Source organism: Micropterus dolomieu, linkage group LG22 (genome assembly GCF_021292245.1).
Source record: "Micropterus dolomieu isolate WLL.071019.BEF.003 ecotype Adirondacks linkage group LG22, ASM2129224v1, whole genome shotgun sequence".
NCBI lineage: Eukaryota > Metazoa > Chordata > Actinopteri > Centrarchiformes > Centrarchidae > Micropterus > Micropterus dolomieu.
The window spans coordinates 4,366,020-4,387,103 of NC_060171.1; the positions used below are offsets into that span (position 1 = coordinate 4,366,020).

General features: G+C 39.1%; 1 protein-coding gene across 1 annotated transcript in view; it reads right to left on the bottom strand.

Moving 5' to 3' along the window:
* LOC123961534 (protection of telomeres protein 1-like) overlaps window positions 1-21,084 on the bottom strand; it is a 70,345-nt gene that overhangs the window by 33,708 nt on the left and 15,553 nt on the right. The window contains exons 2-7 of the mRNA XM_046037007.1: window positions 17,984-18,117; window positions 16,301-16,373; window positions 11,856-11,956; window positions 8,276-8,383; window positions 5,738-5,812; window positions 1,661-1,787 (exon numbers count right to left, since the gene is read on the bottom strand). Of these exons, the coding sequence (XP_045892963.1) occupies window positions 1,661-1,787; window positions 5,738-5,812; window positions 8,276-8,383; window positions 11,856-11,956; window positions 16,301-16,373; window positions 17,984-18,117 (618 nt within the window). The remainder of the gene's footprint in view (window positions 1-1,660; window positions 1,788-5,737; window positions 5,813-8,275; window positions 8,384-11,855; window positions 11,957-16,300; window positions 16,374-17,983; window positions 18,118-21,084) is intronic.

A 21,084-nucleotide genomic window follows, 5' to 3' on the forward strand; every position in this document is an offset into this window, starting at 1 on the left:
AGAGCAGCATCGATTTGGTGTCTAAGCCGGGCGAGCGGTAAACATAACATCCCTAAACCATCCATGTGCATACACAGAAAGCCTGAGGCAGAAAGCAGCAGCCACCCCCCCCTCAGGGTACAGAACAGAGCAGGCATCATTAACAACAAAAATAACATGATTAAGGGTAAGCAGGCTAAAGCAGCTTAAATAAGGCGCCTTGTATGGAATTTGCCAATGAATGCTAAGAGGAGAATCAGCTGAGCTATCAGCTGATGAGCTGAGATTCCAAGCTGAGCTTGAGTTCATTGCCTGCCTGAACTAACGCTATGACCTCTTCATACCTTTTCCCTCCTCCATGCACCTTGGAAACATGTAAAGTTTTGCCAAAAATCCCTACTGTGCTTTGTTTGTATCTATCTGACAGCATTTGATCTGTGTGCACATCACGGTGTATCTCAGTGTGGTGTGTGTGTGTGTGTGTTTCTCCAGTGTCTGATCAGATGGATTTTTGTAATATATTTGTTTACTTTAAAAGATGCCTGAAGGATCCAAAAAGACAATGACAAAGTCTGGACAGTTTGTAGCCTAGATGTCGCCTTCTCTTTATTATCCTTCCCAAAACACACACACACACACACACACACTTCATCATCCTGTGTTGCATAGCTGCAGGTCGACTCAGACTGAGCAGTCTGGTGTTTATTGTCTTTTCATTTCCATCGCTCTTCTTTTGTGATATTGCAGTCTGAGCACTAACATCCGCCTGCTCCTCAGGTCCAAACTGTATTTTTGCGTGATATAAGCTGCCGTGTGTTAAAAGGGAAATTAAATCAATGACTAAACATTGTTCCAGACGTTCAGTGCAGCTTCTTGTGTGATGTTGACGAGTACTGAAGCTTTTAAAGCCTGAGCAGTCTGTTCAATCCCAGACATCCATTATTAGACTATCAACACATAAGCTGAAAATATATTTTGCCATCCCACGCCTCTCCACACCTTTCTGAGTGTGTTGCAGGCAGAGACATTTCCATCGAAACAAACTGTGCATCTGCTCTTACCCAGCACTGATCCAGCTTTTATCACTTCAGGAAAGATTTTCTCTTTTTTCTGTGTGTCAGCTCATTTCTGTCTCAGAGCAGGGGAAGTGGTTTATGTTTCCTGATCCCGTTTACCAAAAACTATCAATCTCTTTTACATTTACTCTCAAACATGGCTGTTGAGCGTCTTAACGTCTCTGTCCGTGGTGCTGAAAAGGTCTGATAACTCCTCTTTACCTTTATGGGAGAGAGCTGTCACTTTTATATACCAATAAACTTCAGGTTATAATTTGTGAATACAAAAATGAAGTTAAGATCTGTCTTTGATCTAAAATAAAATACAACTTTTTTCTACAATTTGTTTCGTTTTTAATTTTTTTAATTAAAAAAAAAATCTTTTTCCTCATACACATGTATGTGTATAGATTTATTGGTGGCATTGTTGGTTAGTCTGTCCATTACTTTGGTTCAGACAGAAATATCTCAAGAACTATTTGATTATTGACATTCCCATCAGCTGTACTGTACTTCACATTAGACCCCTAGTGTTTTTACAGTTAAGGCTTTTTTCCCAGGCTGCTTTAGAAACACACTAACATACTCAATTGTTGCCCCATTTTTTTGTCTGCTTCCAGACTGACCTGTGCCGCGGCTCTTAAACGGCTGTTTGAAGAAGAGCACCACTCCGTACACGTTGACTACAGATCCAGCCTTCAGGTCACTCAGTCGGACGTACGTATATTTCGGAACCTTGGTAGTCCTGGAAACCTGAGGAGAAAGAAAGCGGAGTTTAAAAAAAGGGAACCAGCAGCCCAAGTTAGCATGAGAATATTAACACACTAATGTCAGCATGTTTACATGCATTACATAAGATTTAGTGCTGGGCAAAGATTAAAATTTTTAGTTAATCGTAAGAAATGTGATTAATCGCGATTAATTAAAATAGAATAATGGATTCTAAAGTAGTGTATTGCGCACTTTTGATTTAAATATACTGCTATATACACAAAAGTGCAATAACACGTGGTTTGCAAACACTTTAAACAAATAAGGTGCTTTTTACCAGCAGTATTCCCTTTACACAGTAGCAATAAAATGTTTCTGTTAAATCTCAACTTAAACATTAAGCTAATCAAATCAAATATTAAATCAAAGCTATTTAACACTGCCAGGGCGTTACCTTTTATCTAGCTTGTTAATACAAGTTACCATCAGAGTCCAGTTTTCTGAACAGGTATCAGCAGAAACATTTTTTCAGGGAGCAGCAGAAACAGTCTATGTTCAGTAGCAAGTTTCCCTGTTACAGTGAGGTGACGTGGTCGAGCACAAGGTGTACTGGGTGCGTTCCTGTGAAACTGTCGCGGTCGTACTCGCCTCACGCACACGCCCACCTGCTGCCGAAGTTGAATTGTCTTGAACTTTTTGTACGCGACGCGCAGCACAAGTCATTGGAAGAGAGACTGATCCCCTCTGTCTGTGAGTTTCTAGAATCTAAATAGTTATCAGGACATCAGCAGGAGGGAATTCACACGGCAGAGAGTCCCCGTAAAACTAAATGCAGGTCAATCAGGTAAAGTTAGCCTATGTATAATTTTAATTTAAGTTAGAAATGCTACGGCTGTGTAGCGCAAGGGGAACGCGATAATATTGCGTTAACGTGCCCACCCCTAATAAGATTGTATTTATTTGGCAGGCACTTTTGACCAAAGCAACTATTTCTCCCTTCTGACACCTACTGAGAGGCAACAGCCATGTGGCAAGACGCTGTGGGGTTTAGTGTGAGATATATAAAGTTGGTCTGTCAAACTGCTGCAATTTGACAACATCCCTTAACATGCGTTATGATACTGAGAAGAGGAGGCACAATAAAGTAGCTACTGTGTGTGAAACTCTAACGTCTGTTTATATTCAGTTTCCACTGCATTCATTTTAGTGTGGCCCCCTTATCAATCCTTTGTGCATATTATTACCTCATTTATCATTATTTACCAACACATTGTCATAGCAGGAGCCCAGCTGCTTTCTTCTCTGTTCATTTGCTGCTTTAAGCTAAAGATGAACCTCCTGCATGTGTTTCATAACAAATGTGTTTGTATTAATGTGATGGCAGTGGTAGGCCTTTACTGTGAAGCAACCACATGAAGTGTTGATAATGTCAGCATTATTTTTCAATGAGCAAGAATGAGTAGCAGAACTAGGTGATCACATTTTGTTTGTGGAAAAAACTAATCACAAACAAATTATTAGAGTGATTTTCAAACATTGTTCAGCACTTTCTGACCAAAGGACAGTAGGTCACAAAACAACAAAGACTGAAAACATCTGACTGGAGTAAACAAATATTCCACTTGTGATGTGTAATTAAGTAGTCTGGGTTTGGCTTGTGATCAAAAAGATGTATCAACATGCAGGTGAAGTGGTGAGATGTTTGGCAGAAGCAATCCTCAAGCTTCAAATATAATAGAACAAAGATAACGCTCATCTTTGTCTCCTCCTACTTCATGTATGTGTCCTGTGATCACAGCAAATATCTAAAAGAGAACTTTACTGGCAGTATGTGAAGTGTCTCAAGTATCATGTGAACATCCACCATCTAAAAGTTATAACTGTGCATAAGAGAGTTAGCGGTTGTCAAACATGCATGATCACATGCTAACTGTGTGAACAGTGAGGAGAATGAGGAGCACCTGGAGCTCATTATCATCTCTGTACCATCACTGCAGACTATGATGAAGGCAAACTGAGGACAGAACTGACACTTGAATAACTAATAATCATGTTTTCCGAGATTGATAGATTTTGCAATCTTGGCATTTAACTAAACAGGTAATTTCTGATAAATGTTGAGAGCTTAGGAAGCGACTGATCAGAGCAACGGATTTCCAACTTTCCCAATCTCTTTCAACGTTTCAGTCAGACGGGATTTTCAGAGGAGGATAATAAAGATCTGAAAAATAAGCATATGCATATATAAAAGAGCGCCAGACAGAGGCAGTCTGCCCAACATTTATTTTTACCAGCATTTGTTCTACAGTAAAGATCAAACTCAGTCAGTCAGCTTTTTAATTTAAGTCTTTAAACTTTGATCACAGGCTCCTAAAAACATTTAAACTCTTTAATTTATTTTTATTCTGTTTGTGTTATTCTGTCGGTTGTATCTGTTGTAATGTTTATCACAGCTACACCTCACTGTTTGGCTTAATATTTTATTTCCTGTGGTTGTAAAGCAGCTCCTCTCCGTTTCTTGTTATATTATTGCATCTTCAGCAGTTGGAGCCCATAATCTCTGCGGTGTCTTTACACAGAGTTCAGACCTGACTTCTATATTCGTTCTCATGTGTCTCTGCAGGCTGACAGTGAGATGGGCTTTAATCATGAAAGTCTGATGTTATTTTTGCAATTTAACATTCACTGAGGAGCAGAACTGTTTCATTTTATCTATTAAAAGCAGTCTGTTCCTGTACTACAACATTTGGGATGAGCCACCGTGCTCTAATTTTGTATTTCACTCAGAAAGAAGAGGCTAGTTAGCCTAGCTTCCTAGCTTCAGCACTGATTCCCTCTAGACATTTTCATTCTTGCCATTTCAACACCTGCTGAGTTATTGGCGGCTCTCACGCACTCAATACTGTGTTCATTCGGCATTATAAAAAGGCTGGCAAGTGTTTGCTGTCACTCATTAAGGTGTATCCATACAACATGGATCGAGCCTTCATTAAGGAATGATAAAGGTATATTAAAGCTTTTTAGAAAATATCTGTCAGGTAGTGACAGGATAGTTTGACGTTTTTAACACCTAAAACATGATGTATGACACTTGATCCAGCACAGATTCAGTTCTAATTCAGTGTCTTTATGTTGTCTGAAGCTCTGACGTGCTGCTAAATGGAATTAAACTTTTAATTCTGCACTTTGTATACTTTCAAGATACAAGGGAGATTTTTTTTAAATCATTTTACAACACAGGGTTGTATAATGACATGAAGTTGTAGTTTCCTTTATGCTACACACAAAATGCAAGAATGTACAATAATTATATACACACTAGATGGGAGGATTAAATAACAAGTCATGAAAATAAAAACTATTTTACATGGTGCAGTGCTGAGGATGAGTTTAGGAGTCCTACAGCCGGGGGGAAGAAGTTGCTCTGAAGTCTGGTAGTATGACAGCAGATACTCAGGCCAGACGACAGCAGGGTGAAAAGGCTGTGGCCAACCCAAACTCCTAACCCTTTAGTTCAGATTTTCTTTTTGTCATTTTATGCACGAACCAGATTTTTTCTAAAACTATAATTACAATAAAAAAAAGTTATAATGTAAAGTCAAAATAATGGCAGTCAAAAACTACATGATTCTCATAGTTTTAAGACTTTTTTCTCAAAATGTCTTGGGCTTAATACCAAGTTTTAAATAGTTGCTCAGTTTCTAATTGTTCTGATGCTTGAAGGAAGTTTTGACCTCGGATTTCTACATGTTTGAAGTGATGTTTTTTTAAATAACAATTACATCAAGCAGTTAAGTTTAAAGACACTGGTATCAAACAATCCTCGATGGCACATCATCACCACCACATAGACACAGAGGTCTAGTGAGACCCTGATCCAGCCGAGGTGACTCGGGGAGAGCCGGCAGCTGACATGAAGCATCCTGACAGATACAAGACCTTCACAACACACTCCAGCAGCCTCTTCAGCTAACAAGGCTTCTGACTCTGACCTCGGCGGAGAGTGCAGATCTCCTCTTGATGGCCGGTGGGGATCTGGGGTCAGGAGGAGGCGGCAGGCGGGACACCTGAAGGACAAAGACAGAGAGGAGGCAGTTCAGACACCACAGCAGACACCAGTGTTGCTGCATGAGTCAGGATGTGAGGGTGAGTGAAATACTATCGATAAAGAGTCTCAAATAAAAATTTAAGTAAAACTGAGTGGACTTTACCTCAGAAAACAACATAATTCAATCTATCTAGACCCAAACCGTAAATGTACCTATAAGGTTTATACTTAGTCAATCTGTACAGCCTACAGATTTGACTTGAATTTTTAGATCCACATAATGCTTTTTGACTTACTAATCTGAATTTGTAAACCCCCCCAAATTATATATTAAATTGCAATTGCACACGTGACATGTGGGAATGTCCAAAGATTAACAGATGAGTTAGTGACAGCTGTAAATCCAAGGAACCTATGTTATTGTTGTTAACGTAGTTCAGCCTGCAGGTAAAACACGAGATGTATGTGAAATTCATCAGCAGGTAAACAGAGACACGTCTCCTGGTGGTGGTGTAGTTGTCATGTCTGTCTGAAACTGTCGTAGAGTTAAACACGGCAGCAGAGGAGTCACGTTCAATTTACAGCTCACACAGAAGATCTCATGCTCTGACAGACGGTTAGAGTCTGCAGACTGAATTCACACACACTTATAATTCTGTACCTGAACCTAATTCTAACCTTAACCTTAAAACCAAGTCTTAACCTTTAAACAGTCCTTTGAAGTAGTGAGGACAGGTCAAAATGGCCTCACAATGCAGAAATGTCTGAAACTGAAATTGGTCCTCACAAAGACAGCAATACAAGCCCACACGCACACAGATAATGAAGCTGTGATGCATCAGTTCAGACAGATATGGATGAGCAGTAAACGCGTACCTGGGATCACAACCTCACAGAGGTTCAGTCATAATTCTGGGGGTCGGGTTTGGTCACTAAATGTTTTGCGCGTGTGCATTTGTAGTTGAAGTTTCATGTATTAAATGTCCAGTGTGTAATATTTAAGAGGATCTATTGACAGTAATGCAATATAATATCCATAATTATGTTTTCAGTGGTGTATAAAAGACCTTACTTAATGAACTCTTGTGTTTTTATTACCTCAGAATGAGCCTTTTCTATCTACATACACAGCAGTTAGCCTAAAAGGACAAACAGCTTTACAAAGCACGTTTCATCAACTGGTTTATTGGAAGTAAAAGCAGAAGCGAAATTTGGACAAATGGAGGACCAGACGCATTATTTAGTACAAGAGCCGACAGAGCATGTCGGCCACCTTAGCTTCTCCTGCTCGCCTGGAAAGGGAGGGGTGAGCGGTGACTGATGGTGAATTCATGTGGTGTCGGAATAATTAAAATCTTTTAATCCTCCTTAAATCTTTATTGCAAAAAGAGATATAAAGTGTATATGGGACACAAAGAAGTATACAGAACTTTGATTTGCACAAAAATCACGTATTGCATATACATATTTTTAGTTTGTTATTATAAAGATAGCAAATATAAAGACAAAGAATATGGGTGAAAGGATGTATTAGCACACGCAGGCAGCAGGGATTGTCTGAGCTACAGAAAGAGCTGGAGGGGAGTAAAAAGTATTTTGTAGTGAAAAAGTAGCTGCCTGCTCTCATTGGCTGGATGTGGACGTCGAGTCGGCCGACTCCTCCAGATATTTGGCATGCTAGATATCTGGCTGGCGTCTGCAATGTTTCGGGGAGCCGTTCTGATGAGTCGTTGAGTTGTTCACACATAACTACTTACTTTATAATAAGAACTCTGACATCATGTCAGAGATATGTGTATTGTGCTGCAGAGATATCTACAAGTTAGCATGCTAACTAGCTATCCCCAGCCCATCCTGTGTTGCAATACCACTTGTGCCTTGAGAGGCGATACTCGTGTCCAGTCACTCCATGATGTTGCACGAGCTGCTCTCCCTTGCGTACCTCGACCTCTCATTCCTCCACTACCTCTACTTTGTCTCCTGCCACCACCTGATCTTCCCCGTCTCGTTGTCTGGGTACACACGGGAGGTGGAAGCTCACCGAATCGCTGGACGCTTCTGATAAATAATGACTAATGTGTTCCATGCATTTTAACATAACTTTGTTGTTGCAAAAAAAGCAATACCCGCTAATTCAGGAACACATAAAAAGCTTAATTTATGAGGTTATTAAAAAGATAAGCTTTAACGTTATATGTGATTAGAAAAGAGCGGAATCGCTTGGAGAGTAAGCACCAGTTAGCTTGAAAGCGCACCGAGACTGCTTGGAAAGGAAGATATCAGTCTGGTTGTTTGGATAGACCAGAGTTTGACTGACAGTTTTAACACCCGCTCAAACGAACTGCAGAGTTCATTTTAACCAAACCTAACAGGTTCGGTGTGAAGGCATGCATAGCGCAAATGAACTGCGAAAGACATGAAAGAGCTTATTTATATGACTACATACATGCAGAACATATTACTTATTTATAAAAGTCCTCACATAAATGCAGGAGTCATCTTCTGACAGCAGCAGGTTACAGGGGTGCAGTTTATCCTTATGAAATGTTGGAGATTTGCCCACAGTGAAGCCAGAGGCCACCACCACATCCTGCAGGAACACACATGACAAACGACAACAAGCAGAGAAATCAGAGATTAAAACTGAGAGAGGTAAATATACATGCTTCTTCCCAGAAGGAGGACAGATTGAAGCAGCAGATGTTGCATCCTGGGAGACATTGAGTAAGACTTCACAACAAGCCACCGATGATAAGCTGGTGTGAAAAGTGGAGATTGTCTTTTGTTTGGCATGTCAGCTGCCCTCGAGACGGCTTTAAAGCCTCCACTCAGGGCTGACAAAGGGACAGCAGATAGTCTGAATAATCATGTTACAGAGAAACACAGCCTGACAAGAACTCTGTGATCTACAGCCGAGCGCAGCGGCTCAGGCTGTGATGACTTCCTGCCTTTCCGAGCTCTACAGTGCTTTGAGTTCCATCAAGACGTTGCTGTAGGGAAACCAAAACCACAGTGAGATGCTGCTGACAGGAGGATTATCCCTGATGTGTTCACTGTCCCCGACCAGGTCAAAAACAGATTTGCCGCTCTGTAAATAACATCACAACTGACGCTGTGTACAGATGTCTACAGTTGTGACAGTATCAGAGTGGACTGAGAGTGGACTGAAAGTAAACAGGGAGCTGCAGCAACAATGATTTGATTTGATTGTAAAGTCTAACGGAGCAGCAGGAGGTGAACTGTCACACCAGAGCCCTGACACATGAAGAACAAAGATAACTGAGCTCAGGATCATCTTTTGACACCCATGGTTATAGTGGTAACAGCAGGTGCATTTTTAATACTACAGGTCCCAAAATACTGGAGGCAGCAATCACTTCTTAAGCAGCTACGTTGTCAGGAACAGAGAAGAGGAGCAAGTGGTGAAAAAAGCACTGTTTTTCCTGTGGCTGCTTCACAATAAAAGCCACCAAGTGTTTCGCCAGCTCCTAAGCAGCAGCAGTCGGACATAGGGCTGCACAATTATGGCCAAAATGATAATCATGATTATTTTAATCTATATTGAGATCACGATTATTTATCACGATTATTCATTGATTTAAGGTACAACATATTTTTCTTAAACAGGCTGTTCAATATATCGTCAATTGGTTTAATTCATTTTAGTCACGAACAAATTAGCACTTAATTTTTCTATTAAAATAGGGACTGAAAAAAGACTTACTAAATCATATTTGTTGAAAAAGATGTTATCTTAATAGTTTTGAACGTTCTACCTCAGATTTGTAAAGTGATCCACTGTTTGGCATCAAGTGTTTGTCATAAATAAAAGTTTAACCGCATAAATACCCATCTGGTTTCTTCAATTTTCACTCTGCAGCAAAAATCTGCCTTTAAACTTGAAAGAAATAAGGATTTGACATTTATTGTGATAATTATCAATATCGCTTTTTTTTTCAAGACCAGGCAAGACCATAACTTTGGGAATATCAATAAACTGCTTGTGCATTGCCTGATTTATTCCTAACTTTTATTGGATGTAAAATGTTTTGCTTCAATGCCACCGATAACCCTAATTAAAAATTCCTGTTAATGATTGTCACCCCTCCCCGCGATGGCGACGCTTACTTTGATTTCAGCTCTTAGCTTTTGTATGTGGGTGTTTTAATGGGAATGTGGATCTTTCAGATCAATTTGAGAAGTACCTATGATCTTGTTCCACATTTTATTGTGTGTCATGTAATAAGGGGAACTGGTCTAAGTCTTGACTAAGTCTCGGTTCGGGCGGTCTTGACTACAACACTAGTGCACGCGCAGCCAAATCGCCCCCTTGGCAGTAAGTTTAGGAAGCGCTTGATTTGTGCAGCAGAGTTTTCCATTAGCGGATGAGCGGAGCACGCATTTCAAACGGCAATATCGCTGTCGATCATGTCCATTTATTGAGGGAAGCTAAAATCGTAATTGCAATCAATATTCAATTAATTGTGCAGCACTAGTAGGATGTGTTTGTTTGCATTACCTGGAAATTAACACTCGCTTGATATGGCTGAAAACAATGATATCAAATTCCAAACAGTAACGCTGGATATCACAACCATGCATTGTTTTCTGTGAATCATTTGAGTGTAAAGGCAGCTCAAAGCTAGTGCGGAAACTCATAGCTACTGCATAATAATCTGCATAAACTGCTGTTATAGACTTTTCCCCTTTATTTTCTCAAAGCACAGGCAATTCAATTACTTCCAACAATCGGAGGTTAGGGCAGCTCAGCGCACATTTCTTCAAACACACTGTATGTAAATGAATTGATCTCATCCTACAGATTAATATCATACTCAACAACAAGACATGAAACACCCAGCTCATTACCTTATTCAAATCGCAGGTTTTATGATCCAGAAATATATCCACAGACCAAAAAGTCAAGCCGTGTTTTTAATGAAAATAACATAATATAATCTCATCAGCATCACATGAATATTCATTAAAAAAATTCAATTCTTCATTCAATCCTTTCAGCCTTAAAAAGGACCCAGCCTCAAGGGATTAGTTCTCCAATATCTTGTCTGACAGGGAAAGTTTAAGCATTTATTATCTAATCAAATATATCTGAAAAACCTACTAAATGTAAAAAAAATCGTATATAATTCCAAGCAGAGTGATGAGTTTGGGGTAACAACAAAAAGGCAGTTTACTAACTGAAAACAACCAAAAATAAATAATAAAAATACAAAATCTCTTTCACACCGAAGATGAAATCTATTTGATTAAACCAACATGAAGAGGTTTGTTTAGTGCTTTTGTGTCTCACAAGATAAATCAGAATTCATTCTACAGATGGACAGATAACTTTAGAAAATGTACTGATCATCATCGTTGTGCATCATCATCATTTTCATCATCATCCTGGTATCCTGTTTTCTCATTTATCCTTAGGTGCAATTAAACTGCATTTTAACTAGTTAGATTACATTTCACATTAATTTGGATTTACATTTTCTTTTCCTCTCCTAGGAAACACTTTCAGATAATAAACAAAACATTTCAACAAATTAAGTATGCAAAGCACTATGGGATAATTTTGGAGTTCTTTGGTGACGAGTGTGTGAGCTTTACCGGGGTGGCTCAGAGGAGAGAAAACAAAACAGAAAATAACTCAAACTGTCAATTAGATTCAGCAGCGAGACACCATCAATCTGTGCACGAACATCCTCATCATTGCCATCCACACTTTCACTCAACAGCACGTCCTCACACACTAAATATAGATTCATATGATGGTTCATATATCAGGGCTGACGAATATGAATGTCTCTGCAGATGTAGTTTTCAAAAAAATTGTTTATGTTTCTCCAGGACTGTAAGAAGCCCACATGAGTTATCAGTGGTGCGTATAATTTGCTGGATATTTATATTGTGAATATATTTCTATTGCTTTTATCTCATGTAAATAAAACTGACAAGATAAAGAAAAATGGGTTTTTTTTTCTCCACAATAACTGCTGTACCTGCATTTGCGTTTCTGTCTAAGATTTTAAAATCGTTTTGATGAGTGAACCTACCCCTTGATTGACAGCTTGATTGAAGTCCTTGGCCAGCGCTCCAAACAGGACGACGTTAATGGACAACTTCTGAGACGAGGCGCTCGGCTGAGATTCTTCTTCTGCAAAACAGACGCGCAAACATGTTTTTAAACTGCAATGAAGTAAAGATGGAGATTCGACATTAAGCTCGGGCATACATATTTGTTATCCTGAATTTTTTTTAAACATTAAGATACTCACAATCCAATTGTGAGGATTTTGCTGCTTTTCTTTGTCTTATGTGATAATAATCTGAATAGCTTTGGGTTTAGGATTGTCGGACAAAACAAGCTGTTTAAAACACATGGCCTTGGGCTATAGGGAACTGTGATGGGTTATTTTCACTTCTTTCTGACATTTTATAGACCGAAAGACTAATCAGACAAATAATAGCAGATAAATTCATAACAAATATAATTGTTAGTTCAGATCATGTGTCATCAATGCTATGGAGACACATGAGCCACATCAAGCAAGCATCAGGTGTTTTCATTCAAAATTGAAACTTTTGTGCCTTTTAAAGTAGTTTTTCAAGTGGTCCAGCAGCTTCATCAGCTTGACCCATAGCATGCCCTATTGACCTATCAGTAATACTAAACTATTAAACAAAATTGGTGGAATACACTAGTAAGCAAAGCTATGCCGACACCGAAGCGGAGATTTAGCGTGTGTAAGTATTTTTGGTTTTGCTGACTTTGTGAAAAGCAGCTGCTTTACAACAACAACAAATCTGAGGACTCAGCAGCTAGCTGCATCACATGTGAGGCAGTAGAGGAACCAGAAACAAGTGGAGCAACTTCAGCTTAGGGCTGGGCGATGTGGCCAAAAATGTCATATCATACGATTCCAATAATTATCACCATAAAATGTAAAATCATTATTTCTTTCAAGTTTAAAGGCTGATTTTTGCTCCTGAGTTAAAGTTGAAGAAACCAGATACTAGGTTTTAAATAAACACACTGACGTCAAACAGTGGATCACTTAACAAATCTGAGGTAAAAATAGATTTGTTAAGTGATCCACTACTTGAAATAACATTCAGAATAATTATGATAAAATCATATTATTATTATTATTAGTAGTAGTATTATTTCAGAAAATATGCACGAGTCAAGTTAAGTAAAAAAAAAAAATTCAGTCCCTTTTCCTCAACAAAATTAATATTTTAACAGAAAAATTAAGTGCTGATTCGTTTGTGATTCAAAGTAATTAAATCAAACATTTATTGAATATCTGTAATTTTATTATGGAGGAAAATGATATTGCAATAATAATCATTATTGTTTTATTACCCAGCCCTACGTCAGCTGTACAACTGGTCACCACACTCTTGCCAGAAGCGTATTAAAAAGGCCACCACCGCTAAGATAGCAACAGCTAACCTTACCAACACACAGCTCTAAGCAGGAAGAGAACGATGTATTCTTCCCTTAAACATGTTAGGGAAATGTCTGTGTTGAGTTCTGACCACAGACGAGACTTTTTGAGGTGTTCTTATCAGTATGAACAAAATGGACCAAATAAGGAAACACCACCATCCTGAATATATCTCTACAGAGTTGAAACAATAGTGTGACTGTCACAAATCAGACAAAATATCCCACAATGCACCAGAAGGTCAAACCCTGTCCCAAAATCTACAGACAATGTCAATAAACCAACAATACAGGAGAGGTGGACACGCTCATCCTGCAGCTGGAGACAGTCGGGGTGCCAGGGAGTTTAAATGAATAAAAGGAAGGATGTCCCCGCCACAATAAGAGCCTCAGCTTTCTGTGTCTTTTCAATCAGGCTGCTCAGAGATAAGAAGGCCACAAACAAGGTAACAATGACACACATTTGCCTCCGTCTGCTTCTACAATCCAGACCAGCTAACCGGATTAACACACATCCTATTCTGAAAGATCCACACACACAGTGAAACTCCACACACCATCAACTCTGCAGTACTATGCAGGGGTTTTTCCTTTCTCTCTTTAGGTTTTACAGCCCATTGACTCGTTCAGTATCAGCATTTGCTGTTTTTGGCAAACAAGTTCTGATAAACCTGCTGTACACAATCAAACCTTTGTGAACTTTTACATGCAAATTCTCATCATTGACTAACAGCAAAACATCTTCACAGTGCTGACCTTTAAGAGCCGGAGACTCTAAACCAGTAGATGCTATCATATTAGATATATCTATTCAGTTTTATAAAACCATGCAAGTATAAACTCCACAACAGAGATGCTGCACTGTCTGCACTCAGACGTCAGACGTGAAGCCCATACAAATACGGACAAATACCTCGAATTGTCCGGTTAGCGATTAGCTTTTAACAGACCGATAACAAGCTTAGATTGAGGGCTATTGTGGTTGGCTAGCACTAGCAGGTACCAGCACCTGCCAACCAAGTAACAGCTGGTTTTCTAGCCACAGCCAAATCGCCCACAGGTTACCAGGTGTATGTCACCAAGCTTCCAGCCCCAGCTGTTTCCAGAGGAAACACAATTGAATCTCGCACACTGTGGCGCAGAATATCACATTCTATTAATAGTTAAAAACAGTGTGACAGAGGTAAGAATAGGAAATACTTCAAAAGCTACATTTAAAGCTTCATGCAACACTAATCCTGTTTTTTCTGGTCTTGACTGGTTAACTCAATGTGTATTGCAATAATAATTAACAATGTTGTGTATTTAGTCTTCTCAAAATGCTTTATTTTAGAATTTGACTTTAGAAGTTATTCCTATTTTGATTAAATTAGGCTGGTGATGGAAGACAAATATTAGAACTTCAAATAGGAGTCAACCTAATAAGTATTTATTTGTAGTATCCCAAGAGAGGCATGTAGGAAAGCTCCCAGCATGCACTAATGCAAAGGACAAATTTTATCTCTTAGTGTCATCGAACCCCAAATTGCAACTGACGAGCAGACCAGTGCTTGCCTGGCATGGTAATGTGAAAACAATACTGTCACATTTTACATGCTCACAAAAAAAATAAACACTTATTTCAGTCCCAACTCTCAAAACACTCAACTCAAAAAAGATATTCATTGACTTTTACGTTCAGTTTCAGATGAGTAAATGACGTTGATTTAAAAAATATATTTTTCAAAAGGAGTAATAATAATAATAATAATAATAATAATACTAATAACAATCTTTATTTATAGAGCACTTTTAAAACCAACATTACAAAGTGCTCAACATGAAGCAGTTATAACATAAAAACATGTAAAACAATACAAAAAACAAATGTCACTTCAAAATATACATCAAATAAAATAATGTAAAATCCAATAAAAGTATGTTTCAACCAGGGATTTAAAAGAGTTTACTGATTCAGCCGACCTAATTTCCTCGGGTAGATTGTTCAAGAGCCTCGGTGCCCTAACTGCGAAGGCTCTGTCCCCTCTCAATTTCAGCCGGGTCTCTGGGACAAATAAAAGCCCCTTACCCGACGATCTCAAGTTCTGAGCTGGTATGTAGTGTACTAGTGGGTCAGCGATATAGCAAGGTGCCAGACCATGTAAAGCCTTAAATGTTATAAGTAAAATCTTAAAATCAATACTAAAACATACTGGGAGCCAATGTAATGAGGCCAAAACAGGAGTGATATAATCACGTTTCCTAGGTCTAGTTAAAAGCCTGGCAGCTGAATTCTGAACATACTGTAGCCGATCAATAGATTTTCGATTCAGGCAGGTAAAGAGACTGTTAAAGTAGTCTAAACGTGAAGAAATAAAAGCATGTAAAATGGTCTCAGTATCTTTAAAAGTTAAAAAAGGTCAGATTTTAGAAATGTTTCTGAAATGATAAAAACATGATTGCACCAGCTTTGTGGATTTGATCTGATAAACCGAGGCAATCTGTGAATGGCACAATATGTTTGGTCAAATGCTTGGGGCCAATGATGAGCATCTCTGTTTTATCGGAATTTAATTGAAGGAAATTATTGTATATCCAGTTTTTTTTAACTCATTAGGGCAGTCCTTCAATGAAGTTAACATTTCAGGGTAAGCGAGTAAAGATTAAATTTTTTTAGTGCATCCAAAAAATTACTTGACTGAAAAGCCACATTGTTTATTAATTAAGTGTACTGAGTGCCAGAGAGAGTATATGATAAAGACCACAAATAAGTCTAAGAACTTAATCAATACATAATGGTTCATCACTATAGTTCAGGTTTTTCCTCTTCTAATAATGAATTTTCAAAATTTCCAACCAAGTAAACAAAAAGATTATTTCATTCTGTGACTGCCTGACTGTGCTGAACTTACCTTTACATCTGTACCAGCCTGCTCTGAAAACTAATTTATAAAAGACAAAGGCTTTATAAAAGACAAAGAACCCAGAAGGCAGCTGCTGCTGGGACTAAATTCAGGTACGAGTGCACACCTGATCCACACACAAACACAAACACATGTTGAGTGTTACCTTGGATGACAGTCTTCAGGATGAAGTTGTCAGCTGCTAAAAACACCAGCGGCCCTTTAAGAACCACCTTCCCCTGGAGAAATAGGAAACACTTAACTTAGAGACAAATTGAAAAAACATTTGGCCCTGACTGAAGCTCTGCAGAATTTCACTGAGGGCCGTCAACTGATCAAAGCCACATCAGAAAACTGAGCAGCATTGATGAGCGCCTTGGGCCAATGAGCTGTGAGACAGAAGACGGATTATTAAAACAATAGTATCATGTATAAAAAAAAAAAAATAGAAAACAATGAGTGAAACTAGGTGCATGTGAACAGATGGTGGCAGGTGACAGATAAATGAAAAGGGAATAAAGAGAAAAGTACATGGACATCAGTGCAAGAAAGAAGAAAACAGAAAAACACTTGACCTTCTTGAACGCTACAGAAAGATTTTGTACATGTGAGCGGCTGCACAAAACATATTTTAGCTTATTTTATCCTTAAAGTGTCTGAATTTTGTTTTTTAAAATGTTTTTTTTCCCCTAATTACCTTTTGCACAAACGTCCATAACAAAAACATTAAGCTCCATTTTTGTGGAAATAACCAGCACAGAAATTGTCTTTGTCGTTTTGTACTGTCTAGAGGAGCCGCATGGCACACAGATGGGAGGATCATTCAAATGAAGCAGCGCAGAGTGAGTTGTTGGTATTCTGGTATAAACTGGGTCTTACAATAGACTTCTCAGAACCAGGTCAGGATTCAGAGGCAGAGAAATACACAGCTTGGCCTTATACACCTAGCATTAAAATGCATCTCGTATCCAGATTGTATCTAAATATGATTTTAACCTAGTATTAATATCCGCGAGTGTCCACATTGAGATCCGATCGAGATCTAGCCCTAGCTCAAACAACAGAGCAATACACCCTCTACTACCCTACAACTATAGACTGAATAATAACTTCCGGTACCGTGTCTCAGCAGGCTTTCCATCGTGATTTGTTTTCCTCTATTGATTACACCTTGACTGAGTATAACTCAATTGTGCATGAGTGAAACATTTGATTTTATTTGCAGAAGACTGCGACAGGTACATATTTCCTGGCACACGCAACATTTACTGGCAACGCATTGGCATTAGTTCAATAAGGTGAAAATGTGTGCCTGACCACCTCCAGAGTTGGGCTGGGCGATATGGACCAAAAAGTCATATCCCGGTCCTGTTAGGCATAAATGTATGAAATATACATCGGTATTTTCTGCTAAGTGGGCTGGGCGTTGGTCTGTCTTAGCGGCCATGTTTTTACTATTTGTAGTAACTTAGCTTGTTTCTTATTTCACCATTTTAATTATACTTGAGTGTCACTCACTTATTGAATCTGCCTCCTTCAGTTCTCTTCAAACTCACAGACCTAAGAATTAACTCAACATCAAACTATATTGATATAAATGGTATTGTCTAATTTTACATCTCTTTTGAAATTATCGGTATACCTCATTATACTGATATACCGCCCAGCCCTACTCCAGAGCTGGCTTGGCAGCGGAAGCTTTTTTAATGCCAGGCGTAAATGGGCTGAGAGCTCAGTGGTAACGAGGTAAAGAGTAGATGCTGTAGATTCTGTCTTTGAGAGAAATATCGGTATTATCACTGAGTGAAATTTAAAAGCCTCTCTGATTACAATCCTGCTGTAAACAAACCTTGACTGTTTTGTTGGTGTAGTTGGTGCTGGTGCTGATGAGCGAGAAGGGAATCCTGGTCAGGTGTGATGGTACCTGGGCGCCGGGCCCCGCCCCCTCCGACAGCACAAGGACAGGCATTACATCAAGGTGTCCTGAAGGGCATGAATTGAAAAATACTTTGGGTTAGAGTTCAGTCTCTGGTTTAATGGGACTGATTCTAGGTCTGTTGAATAATGAGGTCACTAACAAAACATCTGAAAATGTTAAGTTCATGTTTATCCGGCTTGCACAGAAGTGAATGTCAGTGATTTCAAGCTTCTGCCATCTGAAAGAATTCAGGAAACACATCTGCTGACAGACACTGATCCAACCTGTGATCTCTGGTTTAAGGTCTTTGGTTTGAAGTCTAGTCTAACTGTCCTCCACCACAGACAACTTACCACCAGGACAAAACCTCTGACAGGAAACACCAGATCCATGTCGACAGCACGGCGGGAGGGTTAAAGTCTGTGAGGCGTTTCAGAGAGAAACCCAGAAAAGCGTTGGCCGCGCTCCCAGCAGGTAGCACGTTGCTTCCTGTCAGAGCTCGTTAGTTTAATTTCCGACAGATTTGACTGGCGAGTCCCTCGGTGGTACCTTGTCGACTGAGGACGGCTGAGCGGGAACAGCCTGCGAGGCAGACGAGCTGTTCACTCAGGCGTACAGTTAGCTGTTCAGTCAGGCAGAAAACCCAGCCAGCAAAAAATAAAATCAAATAAACCTCTGATTTAGACCAGAGGGGAGGAGCCAGAGGCCTGAATTAGAGCACAATGAGTGATTCATTCATGAGTCCGGAGCTGCTCTGTGTGAAGGTACCACAGACGATTTCTGCAGCCGACCTACATGACACTACTTGTAGTAACAAGTCACTCTGTCAGCCCCCGAAACAACACAAACCTCACTGAGCTGCAGGTTCATCAGCCACGACGCCAGAGCTCACCTGGCAGCTCAGAGAAATTTCAGCGGCTTAAACACTTAAATTAGTCTGTCTTTCTGGTGTCACTGTCACACCGATAAAAACAAACAAAAACTGTTAAGAACATTAAGCTGACAAGTGTCTGGTCAGATTCTTTGTTCTGAAAGTCAAAATGCTGTCAAGTTAGACTGTATTTTATGATGTCTGAGAGAGCTCCACTGCAATTTATGAAAACACAAAAGGCAAGCAGACAAACACAATATCCTTATCCTTATCCTTTTCTAAATGCGTTGCATTTAAAAAAAAAAAAAAAAAACTAAAACCCAAGGAAATTCAGATACACATTAACCATGACGCAAAATAAACAAGTGTGATGAAAATACAGGAACGCTGAAAGAAGTCACACAGAAAAAAATGGAAAAGGGTTCACAAGCTAAAGGTTTTCAGTAACGGTCATGTGATTTGGGTTTATCTATGGCCGATGCTTGCTTGATATTAAGACAGCAGGCAGCCGATGGCCGATTAAATGCCGATATCAAAACAAAGTCATGTATAATTAAATTTTTGCATGCAGACTACACTCTATTATGCAAGTAATCTTAACCAGTATTGTGTTGTTTTAGATGGATTTTTTATTAATTAATGATATAGAAAAATACATTGGATTAAGCTGTAGATTTCAGAAAGTTACTTGTTGTCCCAGGACTCAGTACAATCAGTCTGAGGCTACATCCACACTACTACTTTTTCATTTTGAAAAAGACCTTTTGCTAAGTCTGCACCTCCCGTCCAGACGAAAACGGCTAATCCAAAGACCTAAAACGAAGAAGTTTGAAAACGATGCCAACCCCGTTTTCGTTTTAAGATTCCGGGGTAGCATTTTAGTGCAGACAGGCAAAAATGGAGGACTTAGCAGACAGTCACATATGGCTTCCTGATTGGGTCTTATAAGTCATGCAAAGTCAAGGCAAGGCAAGGCAAGTTTATTTGTATAGCACATTTTAACAACAAGGTAATTCAAAGTGCTTTACATAAAACATAAAAGCAACAGGGAAATATAAAAAAAAGTTTAAAAGCAACATAAAATATAATAAAAGTTACAGTGTTACAATCAGGGTTAAAAGAGTTAAATGGATAAAAACAATGATAAAAAGCTAAAAACAAAGAAAAAGAAAACAGCACAGTAAAAGTTACAGTGCAGTGTAAGTTATCAATAAAAAGAAAAATCTTAATATTTAATTAAAAGCAATGGTAAAAAGAAAAGTCTTCAGTCTTAATTTAAAAGAACTGACAGTTTCAGCAGACCTGCAGTTATCTGGGAGTTTGTTCCAGATATACGGAGCATAATAACTGAACTAACTCTCCTTGTTTAGTTTTGACTCTGGGGACAGAAAGTAGACCTGATCCCAGACGACCTGAGAGGTCTGTATGGTTCGTAACGAAGCAGAAGATCAGAAATGTATTTTGCCCTAAACCATTTAGTGCTTTATAAACTAACAGCAGGATTTTGAAATCAATTCTTTGACATATAGGAAGCCAATGTAAAGACCTCAGTACTGGAGTGATGTGATCCACCTTTTTGGTCTTAGTGAGGAATCGAGCAGCTGCGTTCTGAATCAGCTGCAGCTGTCTGATGGATTTCTTAGGGAGCTCTGTAAGGACACGGTTACAGTAGTCAAGTCGACTGAAGATAAATGCATGGATAAGCTTTTCCAGGTCCTGCTGAGACATAAGTCCTTCAATCCTTGATATATTCTTCAGGTGATGGTGGGCTGACTTTGTAATTGTCTTAATATGGCTCCTCAAATTCAGGTCTGAGTCCATGACCACACCAAGATTTCTGGCTTGATTTGTGGTTCTTAACATTAGAGATTGAAGTCGAGCACTGACTTTCAATCGTTCCTCCCTGGCTCCAAAAACAATAACTTCAGTTTTATCCTTGTTTAATTGAAGAAAATTCTGGCACATCCAATCGTTGACCTGCTCAATACAGTTACTCAGCGCCTGTATGGGATCATAGTCCCCTGGTGAAATGGTTATGTAAATCTTTGTGTCATCTGCATAATTATGGTTACATATTTTGTTGTTTTTCATAATCTGAGCCAGTGGAAGCATGTAAATGTTAAACAAAAGAGGTCCCAGAATGGAGCCTTGGGGAACTCCA